Genomic DNA, 23,602 nt, shown 5'->3' with positions numbered 1-23,602 from the left:
CCTATAAAAAAAAAAACACACACCAGTTCTGGGTTTGCTTTTCACAAGAAGCATTGCCTGATGTGAATGATGCCTCGCACAAAAGAGCGCTCAGAAGACCTACGATTAAGAATTGTTGACTTGCATAAAGCTGGAAAGGGTTATAAAAGTATCTCCAAAAGCCTTGCTGTTCATCAGTCCATGGTAAGACAAATTGTATATAAATGGAGAAAGTTCAGCACTGCTGCTACTCTCCCTAGGAGTGGCCGTCCTGTAAAGATGACTGCAAGAGCACAGCGCAGACTGCTCAATGAGTTGAAGAAGAATCCTAGAGTGTCAGCTAAAGACTTACAAAAGTCTCTGGCATATGCTAACATCCCTGTTAGCGAATTTACGATACGTAAAACACTAAACAAGAATGGATTTCATGGGAGGATACCACAGAGGAAGCCACTGCTGCCAAAAAAAACATTGCTGCACGTTTACAGTTTGCACAAAAGCACCTGGATGTTCCACAGCAGTACTGGCAAAATATTCTGTGGACAGATGAAACCAAGGTTGAGTTGTTTGGAAGAAACACACAACACTATGTGTGGTGAAAGAGGCACAGCCCACCAACATCAAAACCTCATCCCAACTGTGAAGTATGTTGGTGGGGGCATCATGGTTTGGGGCGGCTTTGCTGTGTCAGGGCCTGGACGGATTGCTATCATCGAAGGAAAAATGAATTCCCAAGTTTATCAAGACATTTTGCAGGAGAACTTAAGGCCATCTGTCCACCAGCTGAAGCTCAACAGAAGATGGGTGTTGCAACAGAACAACGACCCAAAGCATAGAAGTAAATCAACAACAGAATGACCTAAACAGAAGAAAATACACCTTCTGGAGTGGCCCAGTCAGAGTCCTGACCTCAACCCAATTTAGATGCTGTGGCATGACCTCAAGAAAGCGATTCACACCAGACATCCCAAGAATATTGCTGAACTGAAACAGTTCTGTAAAGAGGAAAGGTCAAGAATTATTCTTGACCGTTGTGCACGTCTGATCTGCAACTACAGGAAACGTTTGGTTGAAGTTATTGCTGCCAAAGGAGGTTCAACCAGTTATTAAATCCAAGGGTTCACATACTTTTTCCACCTGCACTGTGAATGTTTACATGGTGTGTTCAATAAAAACATGGTAACATTTAATTCTTTGTGTGTTATTAGTTTAAGCAGACTGTGATTGTCTATTGTTGTGACTTAGCTGAAGATCAGATCACATTTTATGACCAATTTGTGCAGAAATCCATATCATTCCAAAGGGTTCACATACTTTTTCTTGCAACTGTATGAACAACTGTCGCCAGAAGCCATAAGCATAGCAAATATCTCAGTCTGCGTCAGCTAAAAGTATCTTTCAAAGGACTTGTATGTGCAGTGTCACAGTCATGCTTTTGTACTGTACGTTATGACAAATATCCATAATTATTCTATATTCCAGTTTACATTTCAGTCATTATCCACTTATTCCTTTTCATCAGACTTGTAGCATGGGTTAGTATAGAAAGCTCCCTGATGTTCTTCATCCAGCACATCAGCGTATTTTGTTATACTGACAGGAGGCCAGCTGGGGTCATTCTGAAGAGCTCTGTATAATTCTCTGTACTTGCTATGAGACTGGTACCTGAAGGTTCTTTTTAGAAACAGCCAAAGTCGTCTATTTTCAATAACCAATTCCTCAAAGAAAAAACAAGAAAAAACATAGAATAAATATAAAGTGATAATTGATTTGGTGAAAACGTATATAGGATGAAAATATCTGTAATAAGTAGAGATTCGATTTTCAAAACTTTGGTTAGGCTGGTTCGCCAATTTCACAAAGAAATTCACTTTTGTGATGAATTACTTCATCACAAAGCACATTTCTTTGTAAGTAGAGGGTGAGGTGACAGGGAATGGCGATTGTGCTGGCCCCATCATTGAACCCCTCAGATGCAGCGTTCATCGCGTGGCATCTGAGATTAAAAAAATTAGGGCTTTCAGGGGTTATAACAAAGAGGGCCGCCGGCAGCATCTTGATTAAAGATCCTGTGCAAAATCTAGCGTGGTGCATGATGATGTCATACGCAGAGGCGTCGCTAGAACTGACTAGGCCCCACAGCAAATTTTAGTATAGGCCCCCTTACACACACACACACTTCTTCACAAACCTCCTCCTCCTGTGTAAACCCTTCTCATATGGCTATTTTGTGACTTTTTATTTACTGTATTTATTTATTTATTTGCCTGTCATTTTTAGCACAACATTATTGTTTTTTAACATTTCCAGTTGCTGACGGAGTTTATATTCAACTCAAACCCTTTAAAACCTGCGCTGCAATTGTAATAGACCCGTCTGATTTACCTCTACATATCCACAAGTATTTTAGCCTCTGTACCTTTCATACTGCAGCCATGGACACACTCATACATGCACTCTCCACATACATGGACGCACTCTCCCCATACATAAACGCAGTCATACACGCACTCTCCACATACATGGATGCAATCATACACGCACTCTCCACATACAAGGACGCAGTCATACACGCACTGTCCACATACATGGACGCACTCTCCACATACATGGACGCAGTCATACACGCATTCTCCACATATATGGACGCACTCTCCACATATATGGACGCACTCTCCACATACATGGACGCACTCTCCACATACATGGAAGCACTCTCCACATACATGGACGCACTCTCCACATACATGGACGCACTCTCCACATACATGGACGCACTCTCCACATACAGTACAGACCAAAAATTTGGACACACCTTCTCATTCAAAGAGTTTTCTTTATTTTCATGACTATGAAGGCATCAAAACTATGAATTAACACATGTGGAATTATATACATAACAAAACTAGTGTGAAACAACTGAAAATATGTCATATTCTAGGTTCTTCAAAGTAGCCACATTTTGCTTTGATTACTGCTTTGCACACTCTTGGCATTCTCTTGATGAGCTTCAAGAGGTAGTCCCCTGAAATGGTCTTCCAACAGTCTTGAAGGAGTTCCCAGAGATGCTTAGCACTTGTTGGCCCTTTTGCCTTCACTCTGCGGGTCCAGCTCACCCCAAACCATCTCGATTGGGTTCAGGTCCGGTGGACTGTGGAGGCCATGTCATCTGGCGCAGCACCCCATCACACTCTCTTTCATGGTCAAATAGGCCCTTACTTTCAAAGTTTTCCCAATTTTTCGGCTGAATGACTGACCTTCATTTCTTAAAGGAATGATGGCCACTCGTTTTTCTTTACTTAGCTGCTTTTTCTTGCCATATACAAATTCTAACAGTCTATTCAGTAAGGACTATCAGCTGTGTATCCACCCTGACTTCACCTCAAACGAAATTGATGGTCCCAACCCGCATTTATAAGGCAAGAAATCCCACTATATTAAACCTGACAGGGCACACCTGTGAAGTGAAACCATTTCAGGGACTACCTCTTGAAGCTCATCAAGAGAATGCCAAGAGTGTGCAAAGCAGTAATCAAAGCAAAAGGTGGCTACTTTGAAGAACCTAGAATATGACATATTTTCAGTTGTTTCACACTTGTTTGTTATGTATATAATTCCACACCTTCTCATTCAAAGAGTTTTCTTTATTTTCATGACTATGAAAATTGTAGATTCACACTGAAGGCATCAAAACTATGAATTAACACATGTGGAATTATATACATAACAAACAAGTGTGAAACAACTGAAAATATGTCATATTCTAGGTTCTTCAAAGTAGCCACCTTTTGCTTTGATTACTGCTTTGCACACTCTTGGATTCTCTTCATGAGCTTCAAGAGGTAGTCCCCTGAAATGGTTTTCACTCACAGGGTGTGCCCTGTCAGGTTTAATAAGTGGGATTTCTTGCCTTATAAATGGGGTTGGGACCATCAGTTGCGTTGAGGAGAAGTCAGGGTGGATACACAGCTGATAGTCCTACTGAATAGACTGTTAGAATTTGTATTATGGCAAGAAAAAAGCAGCTAAGTAAAAAGAAAAACGAGTGGCCATCCATTACTTTAAGAAATGAAAGTCAGTCAGTCAGCCGAAAAATTGGGAAAACTTTGAAAGTAAGGGCTATTTGACCATGAAGGAGAGTGATGGGGTGCTGCGCCAGATGGACCTGGCCTCCACAGTCCACCGGACCTGAACCCAATTGAGATGGTTTGGGGTGAGCTGGACCGCAGAGTGAAGGCAAAAGGGCCAACAAGTGCTAAGCATCTCTGGGAACTCCTTCAAGGACTGTGGAAGACCATTTCAGGGGACTACATCTTGAAGCTCATCAAGAGAATGCCAAGAGTGTGCAAAGCAGTTATTTAAAGCAAAAGGTGGCTACTTTGAAGAACCTAGAATATGACATATTTTCAGTTGTTTCACACGGTTTGTTATGTATATAATCCACATGTGTTAATTCATAGTTTTGATGCCTTCATAGTCATGAAAATAAAGAAAACTCTTTGAATGAGAAGGTGTGTCCAAACTTTTGGTCTGTACTGACATGGATGTACACATATACAATACACATATATAGACACCCAGCTTTCCCTACTGTTGCCTCTCCCCCCCATACTCTAATGCCTCTGCACTTGTGCCATGCAGGATAGCGAGGGAAGTTGGATGACATTTCATGAATATAATTCACCCCAGCTTTCCTACTGTACTGCAGGTCACATGTGCACAGTCTGGGAAAGCTGAATATAACTGCAGTTCCCCTGCCACTCACATCACTGGCGCAGTTGTGGCAATGCAACTAATGTTCAGCATGCTGGGCAGGGAAGGTTCAAGCTGCAGGAATCGCAGGTAGGAAAGGGGGGGGGGCTATGCTAGCTCCGCCCACATCGGACCGTTCTGATGCTGTGTCACTGTCCATCATCAGAATTGAGGAGAGGGAGAGGCGGAGCAATGTCACTGATGTCAGGTCAGTGACAGAGGTGCAAGTGCAGGACTCTGGACCCGGTTCAGGAGAAGTCAGCTGCTCTGACAGGGGCCCGGGGTGACGAAGTACAGTTACTGCTCCCCGGGCCCCCTTCTGAGCTCGGCGCCCGAAGCAGCTGCTTCCCCTGCTTCCCTGATACCTACGCCACTGGTCATACGTCACCTACATGAGATTTTTGCACAGGATCTTTAATCCGGATGGCCGCAGCAGCCTTTTCACGCACAAATGGAGAAGGAAAGATTTTTTTTTACCGCCATTTCAGGCTAAATTGATTTGTTACCATGAAGCACACAGAAATTCAGCTTTGCTGTGAATCGAATTTTCTCGTAAAACTCAGATCGAAGGTCTACTTTTGATACTTCGATTCGCTCAACACTATTAAAGAGCCAAAGAGTGTTTGCTATTAGAGGGGTATCAATCAGAATTTGCAAAGACATGTTGATAGATGCGGTTCTACTTCTGAGACTTCCACCTATCTCTAGAACAGGGGTCTCCTCATCCAAGCTTCAGCCTATCTAAACTGGACACAACATCCAGGCTGTTAGAGGTGCCTATATTTACCTAAATACCCAAGCTTACTATGCTATGATTTTCTGTAAATAGCTTAGAAGTGAATGGAGTTATGTAAATAGCTTAGCACAGAATGTGAAACAGCATTAGCACTGTGAGCTCAGGCAAGGGCGTAAATCAGCACACCTCTTTCAGCCTGGATGTGGCAACTAGTGGGATGGGTTTAAAGTAGGAGGGGGAGGAACCTGTTCTAGAAATAGTTGGCACCTGCATCTATTATACACCCCAAATGACATACCATAAATATCTGACATGTCAGTACCCTTTCAAGTAGAATATATAAATGCAGGTCTGAACATATATGGTGGCAATAAGATATACAGAATAAAAATAAAAAAAACTTGGAATGATTTAAAAAAAAAAGTTAAAGGGGTTTTCTGATTTTATATTTTTTATTTTTGTTTACTCTAGAAAAGTGGTGGGAGTCTGTTATAATAATTAACCTGCCCTTTCCCTACTTTTCTGAGCTCCCTCAGATCCAGTGCTACTGCTCTGTCCTGATACCCAGGCTGGAGATGAGAGGTATTGTTTTGGCTGCAGAGATTGCTGGGATCAGTGACTGACTGGGAAGGAGATGAAAAAAGCAGGGTGGACAGCACACCTGGGTTTGGGTGAGCAATGGGTTTCACGTCTCCAGGGGAGTGGTAAGTTCCCCCACAGGGATCAAATGATTGACAAAAGTAAAAAAATTGGATGGAGACAGCACGTCCTGTGTGAAGATTTATTCCAGATGCAACATTTTGGCCGTTAGAAGCCTTTTTCAAGCATGCATACCCCAACAGTGCAGGGGTTTTAAATACCCTGATAGTGACATCAAAGTGTACCGGCCAACCCCCCCTCAGTTGACATCACCGAGGTGAAAGGTGAGGTCAGGGCCAGTGCAAGGATTTTTTGCCGCCCTAGGCAAGATAAAAATTGCCGCCACCGCCCCCACCCCCCCTTATCAGATGATCTGCCCATATCATGACATCACATATAGTCAGGTCCATAAATATTGGGGACATTGACACAATTCTAACATTTTTGGCTCTATAAACCACCACAATGGATTTGAAATAAAACAATCAAGATGTGCTTTACGCAGAACTGTCAACTTTAATTTGAGGGTATTACATCCAAATCAGGTGAACGGTGTAGGAATTACAACAGTTTGCATATGTGCCTCCCACTTGTTAAGGACCAAAAGAAATGGGGACAGAATAATAATCATAAATCAAACTTTCACTTTTTAGTACTTGGTTGCAAATCCATTTGCAGTCAATTACAGCCTGAAGTCTGGAACGCATAGACATCACCAGACACTGGTGTTTCATCCCTGGTGAGTCTCTGCCAGGCCTCTACTTGCCAACTGTCTTCAGTTCCTGCTTGTTCAGTTTTGTCTTCAGCAAGTGAAATGCATGCTCAATCGGATTCAGGCCAGGTGATTGACTTGGCCATTGCATAACATTCCACTTCTTTCCCTTAAAAAACTCTTTGGTTGCTTTTGCATTATGCTTTGGGTCATTGTCCATCTGCATTGTGAAGCGCCGTCCAATGAGTTCTGAAGCATTTGGCTGAATATGAGCAGATAATATTGCCCGGAACACTTCAGAATTCATCCTGCCTTGTCAGCAGTCACATCATCAATAAATACAAGAGAACCAGTTCCATTGGCAGCCATACATGCCCACGCCATGACACTACCACCACCATGCTTCACTGATGAGGTGGTATGCTTAGGATCATGAGCAGTTCCTTTCCTTCTCCATACTCTTCTCTTCCCATCACTCTGGTACAAGTTGATCTTGGTCTCATCTGTCCATAGGATGTTGTTCCAGAACTGTGAAGGCTTTTTTAGATGTCGTTTGGCAAACTCTAATCTGGCCTTCCTGTTTTTGAGGCTCACCAACATCTTGTGGTGAACCCTCTGTATTCACTCCGGTGAAGTCTTCTCTTGATTGTTGACTTTGACACACATACACCTACCTCCTGGAGAGTGTTCTTGACCTGGCCAACTGTTGTGAAGGGTGTTTTCTTCACCAGGGAAAGAATTCTTCGGTCATCTACCACAGTTGTTTTCCGTGGTCTTCCAGACTTTTGGTGTTGCTGAGCTCACCGGTGCGTTCCTTCTTTTTAAGAATGTTCCAAACAGTTGTTTTGGCCATGCCTAATGTTTTTGCTATCTCTCTGATAGGTTTGTTTTGTTTTTTTCAGCCTAATGATGGCTGGCTTCAATGATAGTGACAGCTCTTTGGATCTCATCTTGAGAGTTGACAGCAACAGATTCCAAATGCAAATAGCACACTTGAAATGAACTCTGGACCTTATATTTGCTCTTTGTAATTGGGATAATGAGGGAATAACACACACCTGGCCATGGAACATCTGAGAAGCCAATCGTCCCATTACATTTGGTTCCTTAACAAGTGGGAGGCACATATGCAAACTGTTGTAATTCCTACAACGTTCACCTGATTTGGATGTAAATACCCTCACATTAAAGCTGACAGTCTGCAATTAAAGCACATCTTGTTCATTTCATTCCAAATCCATTGTGGTGGTGTATAGAGCCAAAAATGTTACAATTGTGTCGATGTCCCAATATTTATGGACCTGACTGTATGTTCCACCCCTTTCTCAGATTTGAAATGAAAAAAACTGCTATGTTTCCCTTACGGTTAATCCAGCTTCTTGTAGCTGTCTCTTTTTGCGGAACGGAATTGCGGACCCATACATTTCTATGGGGCTGCACGACGTGGATCCGCAATTCCGATCCTGAAAAAAATAGAACATGTCCTATTCTTGTCCGCAATAGCGGACAAGAATAGGCATATTCTCTTAGTGCCGGCAATGTGCGGTCCGCAAAATGCGGAATGCAAATTGCCGCTGTCCGTGTTTTGTGGATCCGCAAAACACACACGGATGTGTGAATGGACCCTAAATGTGAGGTAAATTAGTTTCCAATGTAGTATTAATAAATAAACAATTACATAATAACATATTGCATACCACCAGGACAATAAGATGATCTGCTCTCTGGCTGCAGTCTGGCTCTTGGTCTGGCTCTGGGGACTCCCTTGTCACTCTCTTCTCTCCCCCCCTCCCTTGTCACTCTCTTTCCCCCCCCCCTTCCTTGTCACTCTCTTCTCCCCCCTCCCTGTCTTGTCACTCTCTTCTCCCCCTCCCTCCCTTGTCACTCTCTTCTCCGCCCCTTGTCACTCTCTTCTCCCCCCTTGTCACTCTCTTCTCCCCCCTTGTCACTCTCTTCTCCCCCCTTGTCACTCTCTTCTCCCCCCTTGTCACTCTCTTCTCCCCCCTCTCTTGTCACTCTCTTCACCCCCTCCCTTGACACTCTCTCCCCCCCCTCCCTTGTCACTCTTTTCTCTCCCCCCCTCCCTTGTCACTCTCTTCCCCCCTCCCTCCCCTGTCACTCTCTTTCCCCCCCTCCCTCCCCTGTCACTCTCCTCCCCCCTCCCTCCTTTGTCACTCTCTCCCCCCTCCCTCCTTTGTCACTCCCCCCCCCCCCTCCCTCGTCACTCTCTTCTCCCCTCCCTCCTGTCACTACCAGAGCTTTTGAGACGTTCTCTCTGCTCTGTTTCTCCGCCCCTGTGTTGAGGTCTTTACTTTCTGTTTCCTTCCTCCAGCTGTTCCTCCTGTGTTTGATTTCTCTGCCTTTAAATCACCCCTCCTCCTTTGTAGGGTGCGGATTATATTTCTCATTTGAGTTGTATCTCTTGCTTGAGTATCTTCACTTGTGTGCTATCATTTCACTGGACCTGTGTTCTGCTGCAGCAAGTACTCCGGATATTGCCAGCTGTCTTTGGATCTGTCTTCACTGCTCCTGCAGCTCCTTCAGTTAAGTGTGCAGACATTGTAGTGTTTCTGTTTGTTTTCTGACTGAATCCGGTTCCGTCCATATACTGAGCAGGGCACCGGTGGCCGTGCCCCTTCCACTATTGTAGGGGTTACAGGGGTCATCAGTCTTAGGTACGCGGGCATGCCTCGTTCCACCATTTGGATCCGGGCATGTGCTTAGCAGCATAGGGAGAGCTTTGAGAGTCTACAGGGGTCACCCTTTATCCTCCCTAGTTTGGGTCCGGTCAGTAGCTCTATTTACTGTGTATGCTCTTGTTGCTCACATACAGCCGTGACACCTCCTTTGTCACTCTCCCCCCCCCTCCCTTGTCACTCTCATTCTACCCCCCCTCCCTTGTCACTCTCTCCCCCCTCCCTCCCTTTCACTGTCTCCCCCCTCCCTCCTTTGTCACTCTCTCCCCCCCTCCCTCTTTTGTCACTCTCTCCCGCCCCTCCCTTGTCACTCTCATTCTACTCCCCCCTCCCTTGTCACTCTCATTCTACCCCCTCCCTCCCTTGTAACTCTCATTCTACCCCCTCCCCCTCCCTCCCTTGTCACTCTCATTCTACCCCCCTCCTTGTCACTTCTAGTGTAGCGTGGCCGAGCTCTGTTCAGTCCGCGGTACAGGAGCATTTGTTTCCTGTACCCAGCCGGACTGAAAGGAAGTGCACACTAAGTGAGCACTTCCTGTAATTCCGGACGGGTACAGGAAACAAAAGCTCCTGTACCGCGGACAGAACAGAGCTCGGCCACGCTACATTAACAACAGCACAGAGCAGACACAGCATGACAGCAGGCGCAGGCAGGCTGCGCAGCACTGAGCCGGCGGCCGGAGATTCTTTAGAGCGGCAAGCGCTCAGCCACTCAGGAGGCGCAGCATGAGGGGCACCGCCGGCCGGCCGGCCGGCCGCCGGAACTTATATAACCAACTTTTTTTCTTATTTTTTTTTACACCGCAACGGGCGCCCCCTGCTAAATGGCACCCTAGGTGACTGCCTAAGTCGCCTTACTGGTGGCGCCGGCCCTGGGTGAGGTCAGAAAAACATTAAAAGACATTACATTTTACACCTCAGATCACGACTACTCCCAGCCCTCTTTCCAGAAAACACACAGTGCGAGATTTGAACAGATTTCTAACAAATATTTCCTGGATCTAATACTTCTGAATATAGAATTCTTACAGGAAGAAATTGAAAGCTGCAAAGAGAAGATCTCAGGAACAGAGACACAGACACAAATCACTGCCACCTTATCTGCAGGCAACTTTACAACTCTGAAAGAATGAGTGCAGATACACTTGGACAAACACCGCACAAACACAGAAGAAACTAAGGGACTAAAATGGCACCGAGATATGGAGGATTACCAGCGTGGGAATATATACAAATGGCAACAAAGAGACCAACAATCCGAGGAAGACAAGAATGAGAGGAACAGGAACAACAACAGTGGATTCAGATTCATCAGATGCGGCCTCTATTTTAGGATCAACACGCCAACAGAGAGAAAGCACCCCTGGAGGAGAGGAGGATGCAAGCACAGGTGACATGGTGGGTCAAACCCCCAAGACAAGATACCAAAACAAACTGGTTTACCTTTGAAATAGAACTACAATTTTTTTTAAGACTTCTTAGATTGAAGGCCTTTTTTTGTAACATTGAAACCAATTCTACGCAGAGGATACCAACAACTGAGGCGGTTGTCTCTGATTTCCCGGAAATTACATTGAAGAAATGTGGACTAAGAAAAAAAGTTGATTTATTCCACCCACGACAGACCATGCAGTTGAAATGCACATTGATAGTGTCCACTCAAATACATGAATTAAAGCAAACCAATACCTATGACACCAGACATCGAGAGAATCTTACAAAGGATGAGAAGATGGCATTGACGAACTTACTGGAAGAGAAGGAGATGACAATCAAAATGGCAGATAAAGGAAGTGCCGTAGTCATACAGGATACAGCTTATTACTTATCCGAAACAGACAACTAAATGACATAGCCGTCTATGAACCCTTGTCAGGGGATCCCAAATTCAAGATAATGGATAAAATACAGATCCTGAATGAGGCACTACTGACTAATCTAATTGATGAAGATCTTTTTGAGTATCTCTGTGAAGAATCCTATGACCCCCGTGATTTACTGCTTACCAAAAATCCATAAGAGATTACATCATCTACCGGGGCAACCAAATGTATCCGGCAGGTATTCCCTGTTCACTCCCATTGCCATGTTCCTAGATAAAATGTTGAGACGCTTTGCCATCTTATCAAGCTCTTAAATAAAATGTATTTGATAACACTGACATAATGCTGTCAGTGTTATCCAATACATTCCAGAACTGGTATCATAAATCAATATAATGCTATTTGACCCTGGCAGTGCTAGGAGGTAACTGCGGGAGCTGCCACATACTTGCGCTGCAACTCTGGAGTGTAGAACTTGCTCGTCTGAAAGGGGCCTAAACCTGGCCAGATACTTTAGACAGCTATTGCCTGTTACCACCCTACACACATGCATGCCCACCTAACCTGAGTGTGCAAGTGTTTTCATGTGGAATAAAGGCATAAGCTGCTGCCACATTCCTATGGAGGCAGCTTATCTCCCATGAGCGAATCGAAGCCAAATGTTGAGTGAATCGAAGCCAAGTGTTGAGCAAATCAAAGGCAAATGAATTGACTTCGATCCAAATTTCGGGATAAAAATGATTAGCCGCGAAGCCAAATCTCCTTGCGCTTCTTGGTAACAAATCTATTTTTACTGAAATGGCAACAAAAAAATCCCTTGTGGAGAGGTTGTCACAGCCATCCTAATTGAAGAAACCACGCAAAATCTCGCATAGGGTGACGATCAGAGATAACATCACCGCGCCCAGCCAGCTTGATAATGTCATCAAGTCGACACGCAAGATTTTGCTTGGTTTCTTCAATCAAGATGGCCGTGACGGCGTCTCCATGAGAAAATGAATAAGGTGAGTATGCATTTTTTTTTAACCCTGATTTACCCCTGAAAGGCCTCCATTTTAAAATGAGATGCCTTGATCATCGATAAACGCGGCATTTGAGGGGTTCAATGCCAGGGGTGGATTGATCACCGTTCCCCGTCATTGCACCCGCTACATACAATGGAATACAGTTTGTGACAAAGTAATTCCCCCCATACACATGCTATAGCTGTCAGCCATACAATTGTTCAGCCAACTGCTTTCACTCCCGACTCCTTCCCATCTCCCCCATACACTTACACATATGGTGTGGCTAAATGTGATGTGTATTCAGTGGGAAGAAAAGAGAAAGCTGCCACAAGACACTACTGTTGATGGTTTATCTCCTGGGAGAACAAGAGGACAGGGTGAAAATATGATATTGGGGAAAAGTTGGCAGCTCTCAGTATACATTAGACTGTTGGCAGATAATGCACTAAATTGTATGCAGGCTCTATCGTAGGGATGGGCTGCACCTCAATGGGGAAGGGGCAGCTGTGTTGGGTGAGAAGATGGCTAGAAGGTTGGAGGAGTGTTTAAACTAGGGACTGGGGGAGGGTAATTACGTTATAGGACGGCAAGGTAATGGGACGGGGGGAGGAATAAATGGAGGGACTAGAACAGTTTAGAAGGAAAGGTGTAGGGTAAAAAATATACATAAACCTCTTAAATGTATGTATACTACTGCCAGAAGCCTGACTAAAAAAAACTGGGGAACTGGAATTAGTGATGTGTGAGGAGGACTATGACATAGTGGGAATAACTGATACATGGCTGGACAATAGCTATGACTGAGCAGTTAATGTACAGGGTATTAAGGGTAACAGTCTGTTTAGAATGGATCGCCAAAACCGGAGAGCGGGAAGGGTCTGCCTTTATGTAAAGTCATGTCTAAAGCCCACAGTCCGAGAAGATATAAATGAGGGACATGAACATGTGGAGTCACTCTGGGTAGAAATACATGGAGGCAAAAACAATAATAAATTACTAGGAGTTTATTATAAACCACCTAATGTCCACAGAAAATCTAATACTAAACGAGATAGACGAGGTGGCAAATCATAATGAGGTGGTTATTATGGGGGACTTCAACTACCCAGATATAGACTGGGAAACTGAAACTTGTATATCTCATAAAGGAAACAGGTTCTTGGCAATAACCAAAGACAATTACCTTTCCCAACTGGTTCAGGGCCCAACTAGAGGGATGGCCATACTGGACTTAGTATTAACCAATAGACCTGACAGAACAACAGATGTGCAGGTTGGGGGACACCTGGGAAATAGTGACCATAAAGTAATAACCTTCCAATTATCATTCAAAAGAGTGTTTCTTTAGGGAGGAACAAAAATACCAAACTTCAAAAAAGCAAAATGTAGCCAACAAGAGAGGCCATAGGCTTAACTAACTGGGACAAAGACCTCAAAAATAAAAATACAGCCACAAAATGGGATATTTTTAAAAGCATCCTAAAATCTAATTGTGAGAGGTACATACTGTACCTTATGGGAATAAAAGGTTAAGGAACAAGAAGAAACCAATGTGGATAAATAGAACTGCAAAGAAAGCAATAAATGACAAAAAAAAAGCATTTAAATCACTTAAATAGGAGGGTAGCGAGGAAGCACTGAAAAACTATAAGGAAAAAAAATAGAATATGTAAAAATCTAATAAAAGCGGCCAAACTAGAGACTGAGAGATTAATTGCCAAAGAGAGCAAAACTAACCCTAAAATGTTCTTCAATTATTTAAATGGTAAAAAGTATAAATCTGAAGGTGTCGGCCCTTTACAGAGTTGCAGAGAGCAATGAGGAGAAAGCAAAGCTATGAATTTTTTTTCCTCCACTGTATTCACTAAGGAAAATAAACTGTCAGATGAAATGTAGAATGTAAAAGTTAATTCCACATAAAAAGTGCCCTGTCTGACTCAGGAAGAAGTACAGTGGCGTCTTAAAAAGATTAAAATAGACAAATCGCCAGGGCCAGATGGCATACACCCCCGTATCCTAAGAGAATTAAGTAATGTCATAGCCAGAACATTATTTCTGATATTTAAGGACTCTATACTGACGGAGTGTTCCAAAGGATTGGTGCATAGCAAATGTGGTGCCAATATTCAAAAAGGGTTCAAAAACAGAGCCCGGAAACTATAGGCTGGTAACTTTAACATCTTTCATGGGTTAACTGTTTGAAGGTTTTCTAAGAGATGCTATCTTGGAGTACGTCAATGAAAATAAGCAAATAACGCCATATCAGCATGGCTTCTTAAAGGATCGGTCATGTCAAACTAATTTATTCAGTTTCTATGAGGAAGTAAGTTCTAGACTTGACAGCAGCGAATCAATGGATGTCATATATCTGGACTTCTCCAAAGCATTTAACACTGTACCTCATAAAAGGTTAGTATATAAAGTGAGAATGCTTGGACTTGGAGAAAATGTTTGTATGTGGGTAAGTAACTGGCTTAGTGATAGAAAACAGAGGGTGGTTATTAATGGTACATACTCAGATTGGGCCACTGTCCCTAGTGGAGTACCTCAGGGGTGAGTATTGAGCCCTATTCTCTTCAATATATTTATTAATGATCTTGTAGAAGGCTTGCACAGTAAATGATAAATTTTTGCAGATTTCACTAAACTGTGTAAAGTAATTAACACGGAAGAGGACTGTATACTGCTACAGAGGGATCTGGATAGATTAGAGGCTTGAGCAGAGAAGTGTCACGGCTGAGGATGGGGGAAACCCTCAGCCGTGCGATGCCAGGAGATGGTAGGTCGCTACTTGGCCAGAACCACAGAAATAGGGAGCAGGTCATCTCCTAAAGCTTCCCTAACTGACCCTGACTCCTAGCTGCATGAGCCGCCCTTGAAGGTAGGAGGGCTCATGCTCAGGAACCTCGGATCCCTACTGACCGGGTAGACAGCCCGTTCCTCCTGGACGCGGAGAAACAGGAGTCTAAAGTGGCCCAGCTACAAGGGGAGCAGAAACAACTTATTGCAATGGCAGGTAAATGCAACAAACACCACACTCACCTGCCACAGACAACAAAGCCTGGAACCCATGTGCAAGTGCTGCTGTCCAAAACACAAACGAACACAGCACACACCACACATCACACAGGAACCCAGGACCATAAGCTGCAATAACAATGAGACCACACACACACCTTCATAACACCATGTACCGTAATTTATGACCACAAGGGTGGCCCTCACTGACAGATGGTATTAGCCAGGAGGATGACTTCAGCTAACCATGTCTGAAGTACCCCTCAGTGTCTGGCATCCAGCAGGAGCTAAATAGCCCCAAGTGGCCACACCCACACACACACCCAGTGTTCACAAACTAAGAAGGGAGTTAACCCTTCCTACACCAGGCAAGGGAAAAAGCCACTTAAAGGGGAAGTGTCCAAATAAACATCACACTGCAGCTGTTACCGCAGGCAACGACATGCGTGGCAACCATGTCCTGGGAGTCAGCCAGAAGGTCGAGACACTGCCACAACATGTACACAATACCAAACGTTGCCACGGGCAGCCACAGTGAAGGGAAGTGTCACAGTGCACACCTACATAAACCTCGTGCACACCAGACATACAAAGTGCATACATACACACACACCCAACCAGGTGTAACTGCATGCACTTGACAGCAAGCTGCCTAGCAACAGCTCAGGCTGCTATACTGCCAAGTACCAAATCATGTTGCCAGCGGCAACCACACGTGAGGCAACATACCAGCAGCCCTCACCATGTGGTTGACAATAAAACCAAACCGGAGGCAACTGCATGCGGATCCTGAGTCACGACCATGACCACAGTCGTGACAAGAAGTGGCAGATGAGGTTTAACACTGATAAATGTAAGGTTATACACATAGGAAGGAATAATGCAAATCACCAGTACATACTAAATAGTAAAACACTGGGTAACACCGACATAGAAAAGAGCCTAGCAATTTTAGAGAACAGCAAACTAAGCTGTAAAAACCAGTGTCAGGCAGCTGCTGCCAAGGCCAATAAGATAATGGGTTGCATCAAAATGTGCTTAGATGCCCGTGATGAGTACATAGTCCTACCATTTTACAAATCACTATTCATATCACACATGGAGTAGTGTGTACAGTTCTGGGCTCCTGTGAATAAGGCAGACATAGCAGAGCTGGAGAGGGTTCAGAAGAGGGCAACTAAAGTAATAACTGGAATGGGGGGCCTACAGTACCCTGAAAGATTATCAACATTAGGGTTATTCACTTTAGAAAAAAGACGACTGAGGGGAGATCTAATTACTATGTTTAAATATATCAGTGGTCAGTGCAGAGGTCTTTCCCATCATCTATTTATCCCTAGGACTGTGACTGTGACAATGGGACATCCTCTGCGTCTGGAGGAAAGAAGGTTTGTACACAAACATAGAGGAGAATTATTTACGGTAAGAGCAGTGAGACTATGGAACTCTCTGCCTGATGAGGTGGTGATTGTGAGTTCACTAGTGGGGCCTGAAAGTATTTCTGGAGTGTAATAATATTACAGGCTATAGCCACTAGAGATGGGTCATTGATCCAGGGAGTTATTCTGATTGCCTGATTGGAGTCGAGAAGAATTTTTTTTCCCCTTAAGTGGGGAAAATTGGCTTCTACCTCACAGGGGTTTTATTGCCTTCCTCTCGATCAACTTGCAGGATAACAGGCCGAGCTGGATGGACAAATGTTTTTTTTCGGCCTTACATATTATGTTAATATGTTACTAAGTCTCCGGTGGCAGCAGGGTTCTTTTTTGTAAAAAAAAAAAAAAGGACAGAGGTCTTCGGCCATGTCTGTATTTCTGTGAACTCAATCGGATTACTGTCCATAATCCTTACCCTCTTTCTTTGATTCCCAATTTGTTTAACAAGACTATTGGTGGCAAGGTGTTCTCCAAATTGGATTTAGGGGGGCATATAATCTGGTTAGGATCAAGGAAGGGGATGAATGGAAGATGGCTTTTAATATTCTTGAGGGGCACTTTGAAAACCCGCTCATGCCTTTCGGTTGACCAATGCTCCTGTGGTTTTCCAGCATTTTGTGAATGACATTTTTCATCACCTTGTGAGGAGGTTTGTAGTCGTGAATTTGGATGACATTCTAATTTATTCTCCAGACGTGGAGACACATCAGGATCACATTAGACAGATGTTACAGATCCTAAAGGACAATAAATTGTTCTCAAAATTAGAGAAGTGTGTTTTTGAGGTACACGATGTGCAGTTTTTGAAGAAAGGGACAGATGTCTCAGTGTGGTCTGATTCGGCATTGCGAGCCTTTTCTGCGATTAAGGAATGCTTCTCTTCTGCCCCTATATTGGTGCAGACGGATGTTTCACAACCTTTCATTGTGGAAGTGGACGCATCCGAGGTGGGGGTAGGAGCAGTTTTATCGCAGGGCCCGTCACTAGAGATGTCGCGAACGTAAAATTTTCCGTTCGTGAACGGCGAACGCGAATTTCCGCAAATGTTCGCAAACGTGCAAACCGGGCGAACCGTCATAGACTTCAATAGACAGGCGAATTTTAAAACCCACAGGGACACTTTCTGGCCACAATAGTGATGGAAAAGTTGTTTCAAGGGGAATAACACCTGGACTGTGGCATGCCAGAGGGGGATCCATGGCAAAACTCCCATGGAAAATTGCGTAGTTGACGCTGAATGTGGTAAGTTGAATTTGCAATGCGATTAATATAACCTGCATTAATCGCAATGCGATTACAACTTAGATCTGAGTTCCTAATGGTTGTATTGCTAGAATTGACGAATATAGCACTATATTCTCAATCTTCGTTATATTCTAGCAATACAACCATTAGGAACCCAGCTCTAAGTTGAATTCGAAATGAGATTAATATAACCTGTATTAATCGCATTGCGATTACAAGCTATTCAAATTTGTGACACTGCAGCTTCCGAATGAATCTAAGATGGATGCTGTCCTTGCTTTTTGATAGGAGGTGGGAGGGTCTGGGAGGGAGGGTATGCTGATTGGGTGGAATGTGTCTGCTGACTGTGAGGTACAGGGTCAAAGTGTACTCAATGATGACGAATAGGGGGCGGACCGAGCATCGCATATGTTCGCCCGCCGCAGCGAACGCGAACAAGCGATGTTCGCCGGGAACTATTCGCCGGCGTATAGTTCGGGACATCTCTACCCGTCACCTGGTAAATGGCGTCCATGTGCTTTTTTCTCTAAATAAACCTCTTCCGTAGAGAGAAATTATGATGTGGGTAACAGAGAGTTACTGGCCATAGGGTTGGATTTTGAGGAATGGAATCATTGGTTGGAAGGGGCGATTCATCCGATCACGATGTTCACAGATCACAAAAACCTGGCTTACCTGGAGTCGGCTAAACGACTGAACCCAAGGCAAGCCAGATGGTTTGTTTTTCACCAGATTCAATTTCACTGTCACCTATCATCCTGGGGCTTAAGAATGTCAAGGCAAATGCCTTGTCACGTAGTTTTCCTGGAGGTAGTGATTTTGAAAATCCTATACTGTCGGAAGGGGTGGTGATATCCGCACTTTACCCTGACTTAGAGGTGAAGGTGTTAGAGGGAGACGCACCAGATTCTTGTCCCTCTGGGAAACTGTTTGTGCCACCGGAATTGCGTCACAAGGTGTTTGAGGAACATCACTGTACGGTTCTTACGGGACACCCTGGGAGCAGATCCACTGCCAACCTCATATCTCGTAGATTCTGGTGGCCGGGGTTGCGTAAGTGTGTTGAGGACTATGTGTCAGACTGTAGTACCTGTGCATGCAGTAAGGTGACACATACTCGGCCTTCCGGATCTCTACTTCCGTTGCCCATCCCGTCCAGACCATGGACTCACTTATCCATGTATTTTATCACTGATCTACCTAATCTTCAGGAAAGACAGTTATTCTGGTGGCAGTTGATCGCTTTAGTAAAATGGCACACTTTATAGCGTTGCCGGACCTACTTAATGCTAAAACACTTGCACAAGTGTTTGTTGACAACATTGTGAAACTCAATGGCATTCCCTCTAACGTGGTCTCGGATCCTGGGCGGCTGGGTACCAGGCCTGCCCTGAACTTAAGGTTTCCCTTCCGGACAGATTTTCTGGGGGTTGTGACAATTTCATTCGGTTCAGGCAATCGTGCAAGTTGTACTTTAAGCTGCGTCCATACTCTTCTGGCGATGAGTGTCAACGTGTGGGTATGATCATTTCTTTGCTTAAGGATGATGCACAGTCTTGGGCTTTTTCTCTGCCAACCGGACCACAGTCCCTCCAGTTGGTAGATGAATTTTTTAGAGCCTTGTGTCTTATTTATGATGACCTGGATCGGATCTCTCAGGCTGAGACGAAGTTATGTGGTTTACGGCAGGGAGAGTGCTCCGCGGAAATCTATTGCTCTGAATTTAGGAGATGGGCTACGGATACAGAGTGGAATGATCCTGCTCTCCGTAGACAGTTCTGTCAGGGTCTATCTGAGAGGTTGCAGGACGCCTCGGCCTTTCATGAAAAACCTCATGTCATTAGAAGCAGCTATGTCCCTTGCTGTACGTCTGGATAGACGCCTGAGGGGGAGATCTAAGGGTCCTTACTCTCAGGACCCATTGTCAAATAAGGTGGCGGCTTCCTTTGACACTTATGGTAAAGAGACACCTGTGGTTATGCCTTGTGAGGAGCCTACGGAGCTACTCCTGGGGCTGCTGGTAAGAGCTCTGGTCATATGAAGGGAGTCTGTTTTTGTTGTGGAAAAAAGGGACATTTCGTGAATATTTCTCCATACATTCAGCGTCAAGGTGTAAACAAAAGAAAAATGCTTAATCCCAAAATTACTATTGGTGGTGTGGGTATTGTCATTTACTGGTAGTACCCGATTTCTCCTGTCTGCCGAGGTGGCGCTAGAGTCCAAAACTGTGGAAATCAAGGTATTTATCGACAGTGGGGCAAGGGTTAACCTGATTGATGAACAGTTTGTTCGTATTCATGGTTTGACTACTAGTGCACAAGAGAAAAGCATTTCTGTCTTTGCAATTGATTCTGCACCTTTTACCCAAAAATGTCTCATGTTATGTGTTGGAGGATCTGCCTGCTCCGATGGTTTTGGGCTTGCCATGGTTAAGCAAACATAACTGTACCATCGACTGGCAAGCGAGACATATTCTCGATTGGAGTGATTTTTGCACGTACAACTGTCTTAATGCATCTTTCTCTGTGGTCACCACTAAAACTGTACCCTCGTTCATTTCCAAATTTTCTGATGTGTTTTCTGAGTGTGGTAATCAGGAGTTACCCCCGCATCGGGAGCAGGATTATCCCGTCAATCTTATTCTTGCAGCTAAACTGCCCAAATCTCGATTGTATATAGTCTTTCGGAGCCCGAAAGAAAGCCTATGCGAGAGTATATCTCAGAGAGCTTGGTGAAGGGTCATATCAGACAATCCAAATCCCCAGTGGCTGCTGGGTTTTTCTTTGTTAAAAAAAACGATGGTACCCTTAGACCATGTCTGGACTTCCGTGAGCTCAACCGTGATTTTTACCCCCTTCCTTTGATTCCGGATTTGTTAATCAAATTATCGGTGCCAAGGTGTTCTCTAAATTGGATCTGAGGGGGGCATATAATTTGGTAAGGATCAAAGACGGGGATGAATGGAAGACGGCCTTTAATACCCCTGAAGGTCATTTTGAGAATCTGGTCATGCCTTTGGGGTTAACCAATGCTCCAGCGGATTTTTCAACACTTTATCTATGACATCTTTCATCATCTGGTGGGGATATTTGTTGTTGTATATCTGGATGACACACTAATTTATTCTCCAGACATGGAGACTCATTAGGATCATGTGAGACAGGTGTTGAAGATCCTAAGAGAGAATAAATTGTATGCGAAGATGGAAAAATGTGTTTTTGCTGTTCAGGTAGTGAAATTCCTGGGTTACCTTCTCTCATCCTCAGGTTTTCGTATGGATCCCGAGAAAGTCCGTGCCGTGTTGGACTGGGATCAACCTGAAAATCTGAAAGCACTTATGTGTTTTTTTGGGATTCACCAACTACTACCGTAAATTCATCTTAAACTATTCTACTGTGGTTAAACCTTTAACAGACATGACTAGGAAGGGGGCCAATTTCTCTGTTTGGTCTGAGGCGGCATTACAAGCCTTTTCTGCTGTGAAGGAATGTTTTGCTTCAGCCCCTATTCTGGTGCAACCAGACGTGTCTCAGCCATTCATTGTAGAGGTTGGCTCATCCGAGGTAGGGGTGGGAGCAGTTTTGTTGCAAGTAAAAGGCGCCCATGTGCTTTTTTCTCTAAAAAACTCTCGACTGCTGAAAGAAATTATGATGTGGGTAATAGGAAATTGCTGGCCATTAAGTTGGCTTTTGAAGAATGGCGCCATTAGTTGGAAGGAGAAATTCATCCTATTACAGTAATTATTGATTACAAAAATCTGGCTTACCTTGAGTCGGCTAAACGACTGAATCCAAGGCAGGCCAGATGGTCGCTGTTTTTCACCATATTTAACTTCATTGTCACCTACCGCCCTGGGGTTAAGAATGTCAAGGCGGATGCTTTGTTGCGCAGCTTTCCTGGGGAGGGGGGTGATTCTAAATATCCTAGTCCTATTTGTCTGAAGGGGTAGTGATATCTGCCCTATATCCTGATCTTGAGGCTAAGGTGTTGGAGGCCCAAGAGGATGCACCGGACTCATGTCCTCCAGGGAAATTGTTTGTTCCTTCAGACTTACGTCACAAGGTATTTGAGGAACATCACTGTACTGTCTTGGCTGGACACCCTGGGAGTAGATCCACTGTTGATCTCATCTCGTGCAGATTTTGGTGGTCGGGGCTGCGTAAGTGTGTTGAGGACTATGTGTCAGCCTGTTGTAACTGTGCTAGTGCTAAGGTGACACATACTCGGCCTTCTGGATCTCTTCTTCTGTTATCCATCCCGTTCAGATCTTGTACACATTTGTCCATGGACTTTATCACGGATTTACCGAATTCTTCAGGAAAAACTGCGATCCTAGTGGTAGTTGCCTGCTCTACTTAATGCCAAAACTCTTACACAGGTGTTTGTCCATAACATTGTGAAACTACATGAGATTCCCTCTGATGTGGTGTCTGATTGGGGGACTCAATTTGTTTTCAGATTCTAGAAAGCGTTCTGTACTCAACAGGGCATACAATTGTCCTTTTCTTCGGCTTTTCATCCTCAATCGAACAGACAGACTGAGAGCACCAATCAGAATCTGGAGACTTACTTGAGATGTTTTGTTTCCCAGAACCAGGAGGAGTAGTCTTCATTCTTTGTTGTTAGCTGAGTTTTCCATTAATAACCGTAGACAGGAGTCCACTGATAAGTCGACGTTTTTTGGGGAATATAGATTCCATCCGCAGTTTGGTGCATTTTCTGGTTCTCAAACTTCCGGTATTCCTGAGGAAGAACGATTTTTCACTTCTTTGTCTTCGATTTGGCGGAAAATTCAAAATAACCTGAAAAAGATGAGCAACAGGTATAAGTGTGTGGCTGACAGGAGACGTATGAATGGTCTGGACCTGAGAGTGGGTGATTCTGTGTGGCTGTCATTAAGCTTAAGGTACCTTCTTGGAAGTTGGGCCCAAGATTTATTGGTCCATAGAAGATCACTGCCATTGATAACCCTGTAGCCTTCCGTCTTGAACTTCCTCAGGCTTTGTCAATTCATAACGTATTTCATAAGTCGTTGAAGAAATGCGTCAAACCTGTTGAGCCGTTCTCCTTGTCTCCCGCACCTGTCATGGTGGACGGTAATTTAGAATTTCAAATGAGCAGGATTGAGGACTCACGATTTCTCCGTAGATCCCTCCAGTATCTCGTCCACTGGAAGGGTTATGGACCAGAGGAGAGGATGTGGGTTCCAGCGGCCAATGTTAATGAGAATCATCTGGTGAAGGCCTTTCACAGAGCACATCCTGATAAGGTCGGTCCTGGGTGCCCGGAGGTCACCCATAGAAGGGGGGGGGGGGGACTGTCCTGGTCCTTCAGGTGACTGGTGTCAGGAGATCAGGGAAACTGGCTGACCGTGGAGGAATCTAACAGCCTCCTTGATTTCTCTTGATTCTGTGTTGATAGGGTTAATTACCACTTCCCTTTTATCAGCTGTTGCTCAGTGGTAATCAATTCTACCCTTTATAGTCTGACCCCAACCTTCTGACTATGCGGTAGATAGCTTCATTTGGGTTTGGCTGAGCTGGTGTGAGGTCGTCTCTG

General features: G+C 44.3%; 1 protein-coding gene across 1 annotated transcript in view; it reads right to left on the bottom strand.

Annotated features, from left to right (window-relative positions):
- Nucleotides 1-1,316: 1,316 nt before the first annotated feature.
- Nucleotides 1,317-23,602, bottom strand: part of LOC120997965 (probable cation-transporting ATPase 13A4) — a 216,057-nt gene continuing 193,771 nt past the window's right edge. Inside the window, exon 30 of the mRNA XM_040428349.1 lies at nucleotides 1,317-1,697. Coding sequence (XP_040284283.1) covers nucleotides 1,485-1,697 — 213 coding nt within the window. The 3' untranslated portion in view covers nucleotides 1,317-1,484. The remainder of the gene's footprint in view (nucleotides 1,698-23,602) is intronic.

Source organism: Bufo bufo, chromosome 4, assembly GCF_905171765.1.
Source record: "Bufo bufo chromosome 4, aBufBuf1.1, whole genome shotgun sequence".
NCBI classification, from domain to species: domain Eukaryota; kingdom Metazoa; phylum Chordata; class Amphibia; order Anura; family Bufonidae; genus Bufo; species Bufo bufo.
Note: the sequence above shows the minus strand (reverse complement) of the source record. Positions and strands in the feature narration are given on the sequence as shown.